The sequence below is a fragment of the Mytilus trossulus genome, chromosome 3 (genome assembly GCF_036588685.1).
Source record: "Mytilus trossulus isolate FHL-02 chromosome 3, PNRI_Mtr1.1.1.hap1, whole genome shotgun sequence".
NCBI classification, from domain to species: Eukaryota; Metazoa; Mollusca; class Bivalvia; order Mytilida; family Mytilidae; genus Mytilus; species Mytilus trossulus.
This window is the reverse complement of record NC_086375.1, coordinates 81,573,187-81,586,280: the sequence shown is the minus strand read 5'-3', so window position 1 is coordinate 81,586,280 and position 13,094 is coordinate 81,573,187. Positions and strand designations below refer to the sequence as shown.

The window sequence follows — 13,094 nt, the reverse complement described above, 5'->3', positions numbered from 1 at the left end:
TGAATCAAAGGCAGCCATTTTTAATTTGTATACATGTATATTCACCAGATGCATCACTTGTGATATTTGTACTTTTAAGTGTTTATTTTTCAGTTTTGTGCCTTACTTGGAGGAAGCTTAGTGCCATTAAGTTATATGTCTGTTTGGTTATTGACAGAATCTCTACTAGCATCATCATTATCTGCCACACTTATATTATTAGGTAAGTGTTTATTTATTTTGTATGAAGTGATGGTTTTGTTTATGCTGCTTTTTCTTTGCTATTTTATAAATTTTAATACATTAATGATAATGAATTATGTAAAGGAACAACAAATAGAATCAGTCATTAATAACAATGTGAAATCTTACCTTATTAGGATGTAAATTTTAGACTGGATATCTCAGTCCAACAAATATGAATAGGATATTTTCCAAATGGAACTGTCAAATACTAACTGATTACCATAATTAATTTCAAGAACATTAACATACCAGTATTTATTTCTGTTTTAGATGTTGGTACATTAACATTGTCAAGGCATATCCTATTGGATCCCATTTTACTGTTTTTCATCATGATGTCAGTTTATTGTTTGTTAAAGTTTTCTTCGTATAGACAAGAGTGAGTATATTTATTTTTTCAATATTATTGAAAGAAAAACATTGTGTGCAAAATTCAACAGCAATCATTTTCTCCTTATGAAAACATAATTAGAAGTCAGAATGTCATATGTGTGTGCCTATTTTTAACCCTTTCATAGCATATACTGAAGAACCTTTATGGATATGAATGATTACACAATTGTCTCCCGTGAAATTTCATACATTGTACACGTTTACAAGGAGGAGCCATGTTTCATTTGAGTAAATGTCAATAAAGCTCAATTACTGTGGATTCATTCATTTTCGTCGGTACAAATGTATCAATTTTCATGGATTGAGGAAAACTTGCATCTTCATGGATATTTGATTTCATGGTTTAGCAATCTGTGTATACAAAGCCTATATGAAATTTGTAATTTGTTGAACATTTGAATGTGCGGTTTACCTGTACCAATAAACCCTACAAAATTTGGTATCGAACAAATAATAATGAATCCACATCTCATGTTGATTTTAAGTACAAATCCTCTACAACCTCAAGTAGGACTTAACTTTTTTTTAAGCTCCCATATCTCGCTTGCTTACAGTTTTGCATTTCCATAAATGGTTGGAATAAAAAGTTTCGTAGATTGTAAAGGCATTTATCATGAACAATATAAAAATCATTTTTTTATGAAAAATTTGATGTATAAAAAAGAAGATGTGCTATGATTGCCAATGAGACAACTATCCACAAAAGACCAAAATGACACAGACATTAACAACTATAGGTCACTGTAGGGCCTTCAACAATGAGCAAAGCCCATACCACATAGTCAGCTATAAAAAGCCCAGATAAGGTGTTGTCTAGCATAACCATGATAACTCCTTCAACTAACTGGACTGTTGTAAATTTATAAATAGAGTAAGTGAGGATTTTTTTTTACTTATGAAATTGATTTTTTTTTAAATTTAAGATTGAATGAGGGTTCTGATCTTAAAACAAAAAACAATTTTATTATATATTTTACAGATCATTTAGTATTTATTGGTGGTTCTGGCTGGCCCAGACAGGAATATTTTTAGCTTTTGCTATTGGGTATGTATATATGATAGCAGGAAGCAGTATAGTGTAGCAAGCTTTAACATATAAAGATTTGCAAAAAATTACAAGATACCTATACTTGCATGTAACTAAACAGTTTTTAAAATTTATTTCTCATCTGACAATGGTGTCAGACACTTAATAGTTAAATTAAAAAAAAAGAAAGTATAAAAACAATAACAGTAACGAAACTGAATTAATAGTCATAGGGTTAAAAATTTAGCGGGATCCCAACCCCATCATCTAACCTGGGACAGTGTTGTAACAGTTTGGGGTTATTTTGTTTTTTAGGTCAGCTGAAAGTTCAAATATTCATTGTCACAATAATCATATAATTTATCACACAATGTAATTTTAGAAAAAACTAATATATGTAACACATTAAAAAACCAACGATGTCTGAATTAAAGGGTCCTAACTTGGGACAGGCACATATAGAATGTGCAAGGTTAAACTAGTTTGAAGGTGTCAACCCCTCTAAACTTGGACAGTGGTGTAACAGACTTGGACAGTGGTGTAACAGTACAGCTTAAAAACAAACTATATAAATCATTTAAAAAGGATTTACTCATTAGATGGATACAAATATAAATACATCTAACAAAATCACAAGAGTGGAAGTGGAAGATGTTTGTATTAATTTTTATTTAAAATGATTGAATTTGTGTATTTTCAGTGTTAAGTTTGTTGGTTTATTTATAATGATTGAATTTGTGTATTTTCAGTGTTAAGTTTGTTGGTTTATTTATTATATTAAATTTGTGTATTTTCATTGTTAAGTTTGTTGGTTTATTTATTATATTGAATTTGTGTATTTTCAGTGTTAAGTTTGTTGGTTTATTTATTATATTGAATTTGTGTAATTTCAGTGTTAAGTTTGTTGGTTTATTTATTATATTATTTGGTGGATATTCTACGGCAGCAGATCTTTGGTGCCTTGTGGGAGAAAAATGTTTAACTATGGTAAAGTATTTCTTTTATATATTAATTTTGGTGAGAGAAATTTAAAACTAAGAAATTCCAATTTTGTTAAATCAAAACTGTTAACTGAAATGGCAGTTTCATAAGGAAATAAATGTGTTGCATGCCAAAAATACTTTGGTGATGTTTATGAACATGCATGTTGTATCTACATTTGTACTTCAGATTTGCTTAAATTGTAGTGAAATATGGTTATCAAGTATTGTTTACTTCAACTTTATTGCAATACATACTTCAAGAAATTGATCTGAAAGATGGATTTTGTTTTATCATGACAAGTTACAAATCAAGTTTGAGTCTTGTTCCTGATGATGATTTTGTGCAGAGTTATGGTGCTTGAAAATGGAAAATTCACTTAAATAATCAGTTTTCAACACTTATTTTTCCGTCATGCTTGAAGATATTGACTTGATATTTGTCACATAGTTTACACCATTACAATTTATAGATCTTGTTAGCATTTTGTTCCAATACAATGCATTTTTAACAAGAAGGGGACTATGTATTGCCATGCAATACTCACAGAATGCTTGTTTTCCTTTTTAGGTCACCTGGCCTAAAAGGCCAAGTGAGCTTTTCTCATCACTTGGCGTCCGGCGTCGTCGTCCGTCGTCGTTAACTTTTACAAAAATCTTCTCCTCTGAAACTACTGGGCCAAATTAAACCTAACTTGGCCACAATCATCATTGATGTATCTTGTTTAAAAAATGAGTCCGTTGACCCGGCCAACCAACAAGATGGCCACCATGGGTAAAATAGAACATAGGGGTAAAATTCAGTTTCTGGCTTATAACTCAAAAACCAAAGCATTTAGAGCAAATCTGACACGGGGTACAATTGTTTATCAAGTCAAGATCTATCTGCCCTGAAATTTTCAGATGAATCAGACAACCCGTTGATGGGTTGCTGCCCCCAAATTGGTAATTTTAAGGAAATTTTACTGTTTTTGGTTATTGTCTTGAATATTATTATAGATGGAGATAAACTGTAAACAGCAATAATGTTCAGCAAAGTAAGATTTACAAATAAGTCAACCTGACCAAAATGGTCAATTGACCCCTTAAGGAGTAATTGCCCTTTATAGTCAATTTTTAACCATTTTTCGTAAATCTCTGTAATCTTTTACAAAAATCTTCTCCTCTGAAACTACCAGGCCAAATTAATCCAAACTTAGCCACAATCATCTTTGGGGTATTTAGTTTAAAAAATGTGTCCGGTGACCCGACCATCCAACCAAGATGGCCGCCACAGTTAAAAGTAGAACATAGGGGTAAAATGCAGTTTTTTGCTCATAACTCAAAAACCAAAGCATTTAAAGCAAATCTGACAGGTGTAAAATTGTTTATCAAGTCAACTCTATCTGCCCTGAAATTTTCAGATGAATCGGACAACCCATTGTTGGATTGCTGCCCCTAAATTGGTAATTTTAAGGAAATTTTACTGTTGTTGGTTATTATCTTGAATATTGATGTAGATAGAGATAAACCATAAACAGCAATAATGTTCTACAAAGTAAAATTAACAAATAAGTCAACATAATTGAAATGGTCAGTTGATCCCTTTAGGAGTTATTGCCCTTTACAGTCAAGTTTTAACCATTTTTTGTAAATCTTAGTAATCTTTTACAAAAATCTTCTCCTCTGAAACTAATAGGCCAAATTAATCCAAACTTGGCCACAATCATCTTTGGGGTATCAAGTTCAAAAAATGTGTCCGGTGACCAGACCATCCAACCAAGATGGCCCCAATGGCTAAAAATATAACATAGGGGTAAAATGCAGTTTTTGGCTTATAACTCAAAAACCAAAGCATTTAGAGCAAATCTGATCGAGTGAAATTGTATATCAGGTCAATATCTATCTGCCCTGAAATTTTCAGATGAATCAGACAACCCTTTGTTGGGTTGCTGCCCCTGAATTAGTAATTTGAAAGAAATTTTGCCGTTTTTGGTTATTATCTTGAATATAATTATAGATAAAGATAAACTGTAAACACCAATAATGTACAGCAAAGTAAGATTTACAAATAAGTCAACCTGACCGAAATGGTCAATTGACCCCCTATTAGGAGTAATTGCCCCTTATAGTCAATTTTTAACAATTTTCATAAAATTTGTAAATTTTTACTAACATTTTCCGCTGAAACTACTGGGTCAAGATAGAGATAATTGTAAGCAGCAAGAATGTTCGGTAAAGTAAGATGTACAAACACATCACCATCACCAAAACACAATTTTGTCATGAATCCATCTGCTTCCTCTGTTTAATATTCACATAGACCAAGGTGACGGACACAGACTCTTTAGAGCCTCTAGTTTATATGTTTTATTCTTATTTATGTGTGATATTAAACTAATTGTGCATATTCATCATTTTTTTTACAGATTTTAATTGTGAAACATTTCCTAGCCAGAGTTCTTTGTCTGATTATTTTACCAGCCATTGTTTATATGATGGTATTTGCAGTTCATCTTAAAATATTAAATCACAGGTAAATGTGTATATTTTGTTTATCATTACAAAAAAAGAACCAAGATTTTAATGGATATAGTTTACATAGTTACATAATTAAAGAACATTCTATTTGTAAAAAGTCAATCTATAAGTCATTCTTAACCAGGTTTCAGTATCAGTTTGTCATACATTTGAAATGATATGTTAATTATATTCTGAAATACAACATGTGTCAACCTTGTAGCTGTTTGTTTAAACCAAACCAACACATCTGTTTATTGTATTTTGTAAAAGCCTTCTACATAACAGTTCAATGTGTTCCATGTTGAAGGCCATACTTTGACCTAATATTGGTAACTTTTTATACATTGCGACTTGGATGGAGAGTTGTTTCATTGGACCTCTTATTTCAAATGTATGAGGGCTTTGGTTGGGACTATTTGATTAAATAGTCTTCAGCTTGCTTCAGTTTGATAATACATGAGATGGTGGACAGAACTGTAATTGGAAGAAAAAATGTATTCACAACTTTGTATACATATGACAATTGACAGCTTGACATATTATATAGGCATCTGTCCATTTTTGAAGAATGTAGCATGCTGGCTGCTTTTATCTTTGGCATGCTGTCACTTTGATATACTCTCATCTTCTTTTATTCATATTGTAGATCAAGTTGTCATTTGATTTTATCTCAATTTCTCTGTTAACATTAATACAATAAAATCAAACGACATTGAGGTATATATTTAACATGTCAATAGTTGATAATGAACATTTCTAGCAATATCAATTAGGCCAAAAACCATGCAATAGGATGAAAAACGCACAATTTATTAAAAAAATCTTTGAACTATTGATATGTCAAAATGTTCACAGGTATAAAAATATATTTTTAACCAATTGCAGTGGTTCTGGTGACGGTTTTTACAGTTCAGGATTTCAGTCACAGTTGATTGGTAACAGATTATATAATGTCAGCATGCCTGAAAGTAAGAAATATAACAACATTTTCTATTGTTTATAACTATTGTCAGCAATATGGGATATGTTAAGTAACATATAGTAGGTATCTTAACATTAATTCTATGTAAAAACCAAAGAATGAAGGATAGGTACGGCCACTCAATGTCACAGATTTTATTAATAATTGCCATATCTACTCCATAGAGACCAAAATAAATAAATATAACCATTTATGACGAAAATATGTCTCGGTTGCTATGGTAACCGTTAAGCATATTTTCGCTTTGATTACAAACAAGTAAATTTGGTCTACTTTGACCTCAAGATTAAAAAAATCACAATATCAGTGCAAAAATGGTGGTTTATTTTCATTAAACATTACTAGATATATATATTTGAACAATTAAATTTTTTTTTGATAAAATTTTTTTTAATGAATATCGCCACAGAATTTGTCAGTTTTGCATTTTGCCCTAAAAAAACATTGAAACTCTGATATGTTTGATTAATTGAAAAGAAAAATAATGTTTCGTAAGTCTGCTATGGGGAATATTTCACCACATATATTTCTCAAGACAAATTTCTAAAGATTCTATTTTTTTAACTCATTAAAAGTTTTAAGACAAAACACACTTTATTGTATAGAAATGACAAAATTATTTGTTCATTTCCAAATCTTATATTGTTTTAGATATTGCCTATGGCAGTGAGTTTACACTGAAACAGAGGAGAACAGGAGGAGCCTATTTACATTCACATTGGCACCTCTATCCTGAAGAACATCCTCCACAACAACAACAGGTTAGATTGTTATTATTGTCCATGTTTACTAAATAAGAAATATAGTTATAACAATACATTACATTATGGAAGAACATCAATGTCAGTTCACAATTTTTCTAGTAAAACAGTTTACTAGTACATGTAATATGGTCTTATTTTTAAAAAAAAATGTAAGTAATGCCATACCGCAGAGATTTAACATTTTACACCTATGTTTTAATTTTCACCAATTGTAAAATTATTTTCCATTATTTGTAGAAAATTAAGTAATTTAGAAAGTTAATAAGATGCCAAGGAAGTGGCACTTTAATTAAGAAATAATTCTTTCATGCCATGCTCTATGCTCATTTTAACATGGGTAGGCATTATATTTGTTAATATCTTAATACCGAGCGTTAGCGAGGTATTAAATGTTTACAAATATAATGCCTACCCATGTTAAAATGAGCATAGAGCATGGCATGATAGAATTATTTCGATTCTAATAGGAATATTTTGAAGTTTTGTTCTTCGAAGCGGACCTATAGTGACGCTCGAAATGTCGCCATTTTGATTTGATGAACAAAAACGTTATAGAAAAATCAACAGTTTATCAATAAAAAAAAGAACAGAAACATTTAAACTTACTTTTAGAATGTTTTTATTTAATTTCCTAGCGAGCAACACCAACAAAAATGTCCATTTTGATCTCTGGCGTTGTTCAAAATTCATCTGACGTTGCAATTTCAATTGTGACGTCAATCACGTGCAGCCCATGTTCTATTCAAATTAGAACATGGCTTTGTACCCAAAGCTAAAGAAGAACGTCATATTAGAATTGTTGTTAGTTGTATGATTGCTGTTACTTATTGAAGACAAATGTATGTACGGTAATGATATTGACAGAGTTAAATATAAATGATAGAATAGACAACTTTCGAGTTAATCCATTCCGTCAATGTTTCTTTGATTCTTTTGTACCTGAGTCACGTGATATCAATGAACTTGGGGGCATGTCTATTTCCGGTTTGTATTATTTACATTGGAAACCCGGGAAATTTGCAATTGAAAAACATGCCCAAGTCTTACTGTGCAGCGGAGGGCTGCAATGCCGACGAAAGGAAACGAGGGAGATACGGATTTATGGCAGGCATACGTTTTTTCCCGTTTCCCATACCTGCATATCAAAAAAAGAGATGGACTGACTTGATAAGGCGAGATAATTTTGTTCCTGGCAAGTTCTCCCGTCTGTGTTCTCGTCATTTTATTGATGGAGAACCAAGTGTGATGCACCCGTATCCAGAGCTTTTCGCTTATAATAACTATAAGGAAGTTGATGACCAAAGGGGAAAATCTTCAATATTGAAAAGGGAAACCACAGTTACACCACATTCACACAGCAATGATACTGATGTTAGAGAGGCTCTCAACATAAAACAGACAACTTCAAGATCATACCTGGTAACTACTTTCTTTAATTTTTCAAAAATTTTAATACAAGTTTTTTCTGTTCTTTGAACAGTTTGAAAATAAGACTCCAGGTAAACAATTATATAATTGTTCTTATCTTTTTGGGGCTTATATAAGATAAGATAATATAAGAAAACTTTATTTGATTCGTGCTTATAATTTATCTGATTATTATAACTTTCTATTTAATTTGTTATGGGTTCATTGCAACATGTAACTTCTTTAATCTAAATGTATATATTTCAATCGCATAAGCTATCACACCATGTTTTCTTCATTATTGTTGAGAGCAGTATATATATATATATACACATACCAAATCTTCTTCTTGTCTTTGTCAATGTTTGTTATCAGTTACAAGTCCTATTGGGAATCATACCACATCTGTTGTAGGCTTATTTTTTGTATTAAATACAATTAACTTATTTGCAATACCTTGTCCTATTTAAATTTCGTTAGACATAAAATTATAGTTTGATTTTTTTCAACCATAAAACATAGATTTATGAATGCTATATATACAGGAATTAATTCCATATTATATTAAAATGTGCCCTTTTATGTACAATTTTCTTTTTTCTTCGGAAAATTGTACATTTTTGTACATTTTAGCTAGGTTTAATAAAATTCATCATTTTTATATTAATATGTATTGCTTATTGCAGGTTGATGAAGAAGGCAACTGTCATACTATATTTTTGCCAGTTTCAAATGAAGTGACTGTAGAAACCACCAAGAATCAAACTAGCAGTGAAACAATGTTTCGTAAGTTTATTTACATGATTTAAGCTATTAAAGTGTACCCAAAATTATATCTAACTGCAAGAAAAATGTATGTTTTTCTTCATGTTGTCTAATTTTATAGCTAGAAATATACATTATTGTTCTTTGGGTTAACTTTAAAGAATTAAGACTTAATTTAGTATACAATATTTTTCAGAGATGCCTTTACATCATGAGTACATAAATCCAATTCCATATCGTCCTACATTTTGTGACAGTGAGACCCAAACAGATTTGTCAATGAATGATATATTTGAATTAGAGGCTAACATAAAGCAGATGAAGTTTGACCAGGAGAATTTAGTCAAGACAGAAAAAAAACCTTGTTTGACTGCTGAATTTGTAGACAAAATGACTTCAACAGACAAGAATGTGTCATCATACCTTGGCATTCCAACAGTAATGGCTCTTCTTGGAATATTTGGTAAATACAAAATACAATAATTTGCATTTAACCATATAAATTCAGGGTTCCCATGGCCATCATCTTTGCAGTAAACAGTCAGACAGTTTTGAAAGATTTTAGCGTTTCCAAGTCTCAAATACACTCTAGTGAGAATCTTTATACTGTTTGCAACTCAAATCAAATCGTTCAACTGATCATAAATATAAAAAAAACTCTAAATGAGCATTTGAAAATAATCTCATTTTAACATGATTCTTGGCAAATCTTTTGAATCTTCTTGTAAGTATTGGCTTCGTTCATTGTTGAAGGCCATACCGACACCTACAGTTGTTAACATCTGTCATTTTGGTCTCTTGTGAACAGTTGTCGCATTGGCAATCATACCATATCTTCTTTTTTTATATTTGAATGATTCTAAATTATGAAGACCATGTGGTATGTACATGTAATAACAAAAAATATAACTGAGGACTATACATTGTTGTCCTGTATATGTTTATTAGTTTATTTTGTGACTGTGTTGCTGTATAATTGACCTATACCAACAATCTATATTGATACTTTAAACATTTCACTTCCATATGAGCCTGTGTTAGCAAAATTCATTATCTTCACTTATTTTTGTAACAGGTTCAACACACAAAGACAAAGTGTAACTCATCATATTTATAACATCACCTTTGACCTTGTTCAATGTATTTTAATTGACTTTTATGGCTCTTTCTTTTTATTTTTAAGATTAACAATCTGTCATGCCATAGACTGATAAATATTATTTGTTTACAGCTATACTTGACAAGGCATCCCCATCATTGAAGTACTGGAGGGGACATGAAGGAACACATCATGCTGCAAAATACCAGTTAGAAAGCTCAAGAAAAAAACCTGGTCCTTCAAGAAAACTGTCTCGGTACAATGAATTTTTAGTTACACTTTTGAAAATCAGATTGGCTTTACCTTTATTTCTTTTGGGAGATATTTTTGGAATTTCAGAGTCAAGAGTTTCACAAATTTTTTCAACCTGGATCAATTTTATGAATACTGTTTTTACTCCTTTATTAAAGTGGCCAAATTCCAAAAAAGTCAGAAAACATCTTCCAAAATCTTTTAGAACAACTTTTCCTAAAACAACATGTATAATTGACTGTACCGAGATATTTATTCAGAAGCCGACAACACCATCAGCTCAAGCCCGTACATACAGCACATACAAGCAGCACAATACATACAAAATGCTTGTTTCTATTACTCCTACTGGAGCATTTAATTTCGTTTCGAATTTATGGTGTGGTAATGTATCGGACAGATACATCACAGAGCATTCAGGATTTCTTGATAATATCAAAGCAGGAGATGAAGTTATGGCAGATAGAGGATTCCTGATTCGCGACTTGTTACTGGAAAGGAAAGCAACTCTGAACATTCCTCCTTTCACCAAAAAATGTGCTCAAGGAAAAGGCAGATGTCTTTTGAGTAGAGATATTACAAAAACTAAAAAAATTGCCAAACAGAGAATTCATGTGGAACGAGCCATTGGACGCTTGAAGAATTTCAAGATTTTATCAAATACTTTACCGTTGAGTCTTAAACCATTGTCAAATCAAATAACAAAAGTTTGCAGTTTTCTGTGTAACCTTCAATCACCTTTAGTAAAAAAATAATTATAAATTTGAAATTCACATTGTTTATTACAGTTTCTTCTTTTTCATACACATAATATACAAGATCTTCATTATTTGAATATATGGTTTATTAAATCCATGTGTTTACTGGTTAAAAATGAATTTTTAGCTTTTAGTTTATCATTGAAAAATCATTTTCAGCTACAAACATCTCTTATATTTCAGTTAGATATTTTTTGGAAATTCAGTTACAGTTAGGCAAAAGAATTGCTTATCTTTCCATGTTTCAAATTGAAAAAAAAATATTTGAGAAATTAATTTAAGATTGCACTTAAATGCCACTTTTTCTTTTAATCCTTATTGATTGCTGTCTTACTTTTCATTAATTCTTTTTTGTATTACTTTTTCAACAAACCATCTAGATGTTATCTTTAAACTTTATTGAAATCCTCAATAACCTTTCACAGAAATTCAATTATACCCTTTATTTAGGATTTGTTTTAATATTAAGATGTACCATCAAGAGTAAAAAAAATAATTTTCTTCCTCATTTTTATCAATTTAACAAAACTGGAATATTTTTTTGTATGCATCATATTAAATTTAGGTACATGTACAGTCTTGCTTGTGCTAAAACTTTTAAATTGAATTAAGTAAAAAAAAACATGTTTTTTTTTTTAAATGTAAAGTACATGTAGGACATTGTAAAGTTTTTAGATATATTATCTATTTAAACAGTTAAATATACTTTGATTGACAGCATCTGTTACTTGCACTTTTCTTTTTACATTAATATGGTCACTCAATGGTAATTTAGTCAGATTGTATAGCTTGTACAACATATTTATGGAAAAATTTCTCACATTTTACAATGATGTCATTGTATTGATTTTTGTCAAAAATAATTCTGTCGACTGCAATACCTTTCTTTGTGAAAAATACAAAATCACACCATTGCCTTTTACAAATCCCCATCTGACCTTGTATTTGGGTATGCCATGAAGATGATTCCTTTAGTCTAAGACAATTGTTCTCATCTTTGTACACGTGGTAATGAGAGTCTAAGCAGGCATCTAGAGGGTTTTCATTCTGATGCATAAAACTGCACTTGATTTCCAATAAACCCTTTCCACAACAGCTGCATGACACTACTCCATCAGGGGTGGCTCCCATGAATGGAAACTCAGTACAAACATAGAGACCACAATTGTTAATTTGAACATTATTGTGTTTTGTCCTATACATTTCATTGTAAAGTTGTCTAGCCACAGGTTCATTCCTTTTGCCAAAGTTAACTGATGGACATGACAACATTTTTTCCTGTCCTAATAATTTCTTTAAAATATAGTTGGTAGGTTTGTCATTAAATCTGAAATGACAGACAGAATGAAACAAAGAAGCTGTTATCCTACCCTTCCTATGCTCAAACCATGCATCATTGTCTGATTGCCCCCTTGTTAATTCCTCAATTTTAGAAATTATGCTGTCTGAATAGACAGTTTGCAAATAACTTGCCAAAGATTTCCCTTCAGACAATGAGCAAGATGATACAGCATCAGAAAGGGTAGGGATTTCAGCCTCTGCTTCATCCTCAGATGCATCACTTGGCGGGTCGAGGACTTGTAACACAAGGGAGTCTGTCCCTGAAAACAATTTGTACAAGTCTTTTTCAATACTTCTATGTTCCATTGTACTGGCTGGTTTGTAATTTTTGCTCATGGGGGTTCTTTTTAGCTTTGTTGAAGTGTCCCGCCTTATTTCCATTTCATCAATTTCCATTGGCTCTGATTTCTTCTTAGGTTTATCCCATGTGCATACCACATCTGTACATGCTTGTGTGAACCTGTCTCTGTGTCTTTCACTAAAACTCTCAATGGAAAACAGCAAAGCAATACAATGCTTGCATGCCCCATTACCTCTGAAATTTAAAGTGCAACTTGCAAACACCTTTCATTGAATTCTACCAGACAAGACTAGTTTAA

General features: G+C 31.2%; 1 protein-coding gene across 1 annotated transcript in view; it reads left to right on the top strand.

The window, feature by feature from the left end:
- LOC134712607 (protein O-mannosyl-transferase 2-like) overlaps window positions 1-13,094 on the top strand; it is a 49,447-nt gene that overhangs the window by 6,411 nt on the left and 29,942 nt on the right. The window contains exons 4-10 of the mRNA XM_063574329.1: window positions 94-202; window positions 496-604; window positions 1,598-1,663; window positions 2,539-2,632; window positions 5,034-5,140; window positions 6,013-6,095; window positions 6,761-6,870. Coding sequence (XP_063430399.1) covers window positions 94-202; window positions 496-604; window positions 1,598-1,663; window positions 2,539-2,632; window positions 5,034-5,140; window positions 6,013-6,095; window positions 6,761-6,870 — 678 coding nt within the window. The remainder of the gene's footprint in view (window positions 1-93; window positions 203-495; window positions 605-1,597; window positions 1,664-2,538; window positions 2,633-5,033; window positions 5,141-6,012; window positions 6,096-6,760; window positions 6,871-13,094) is intronic.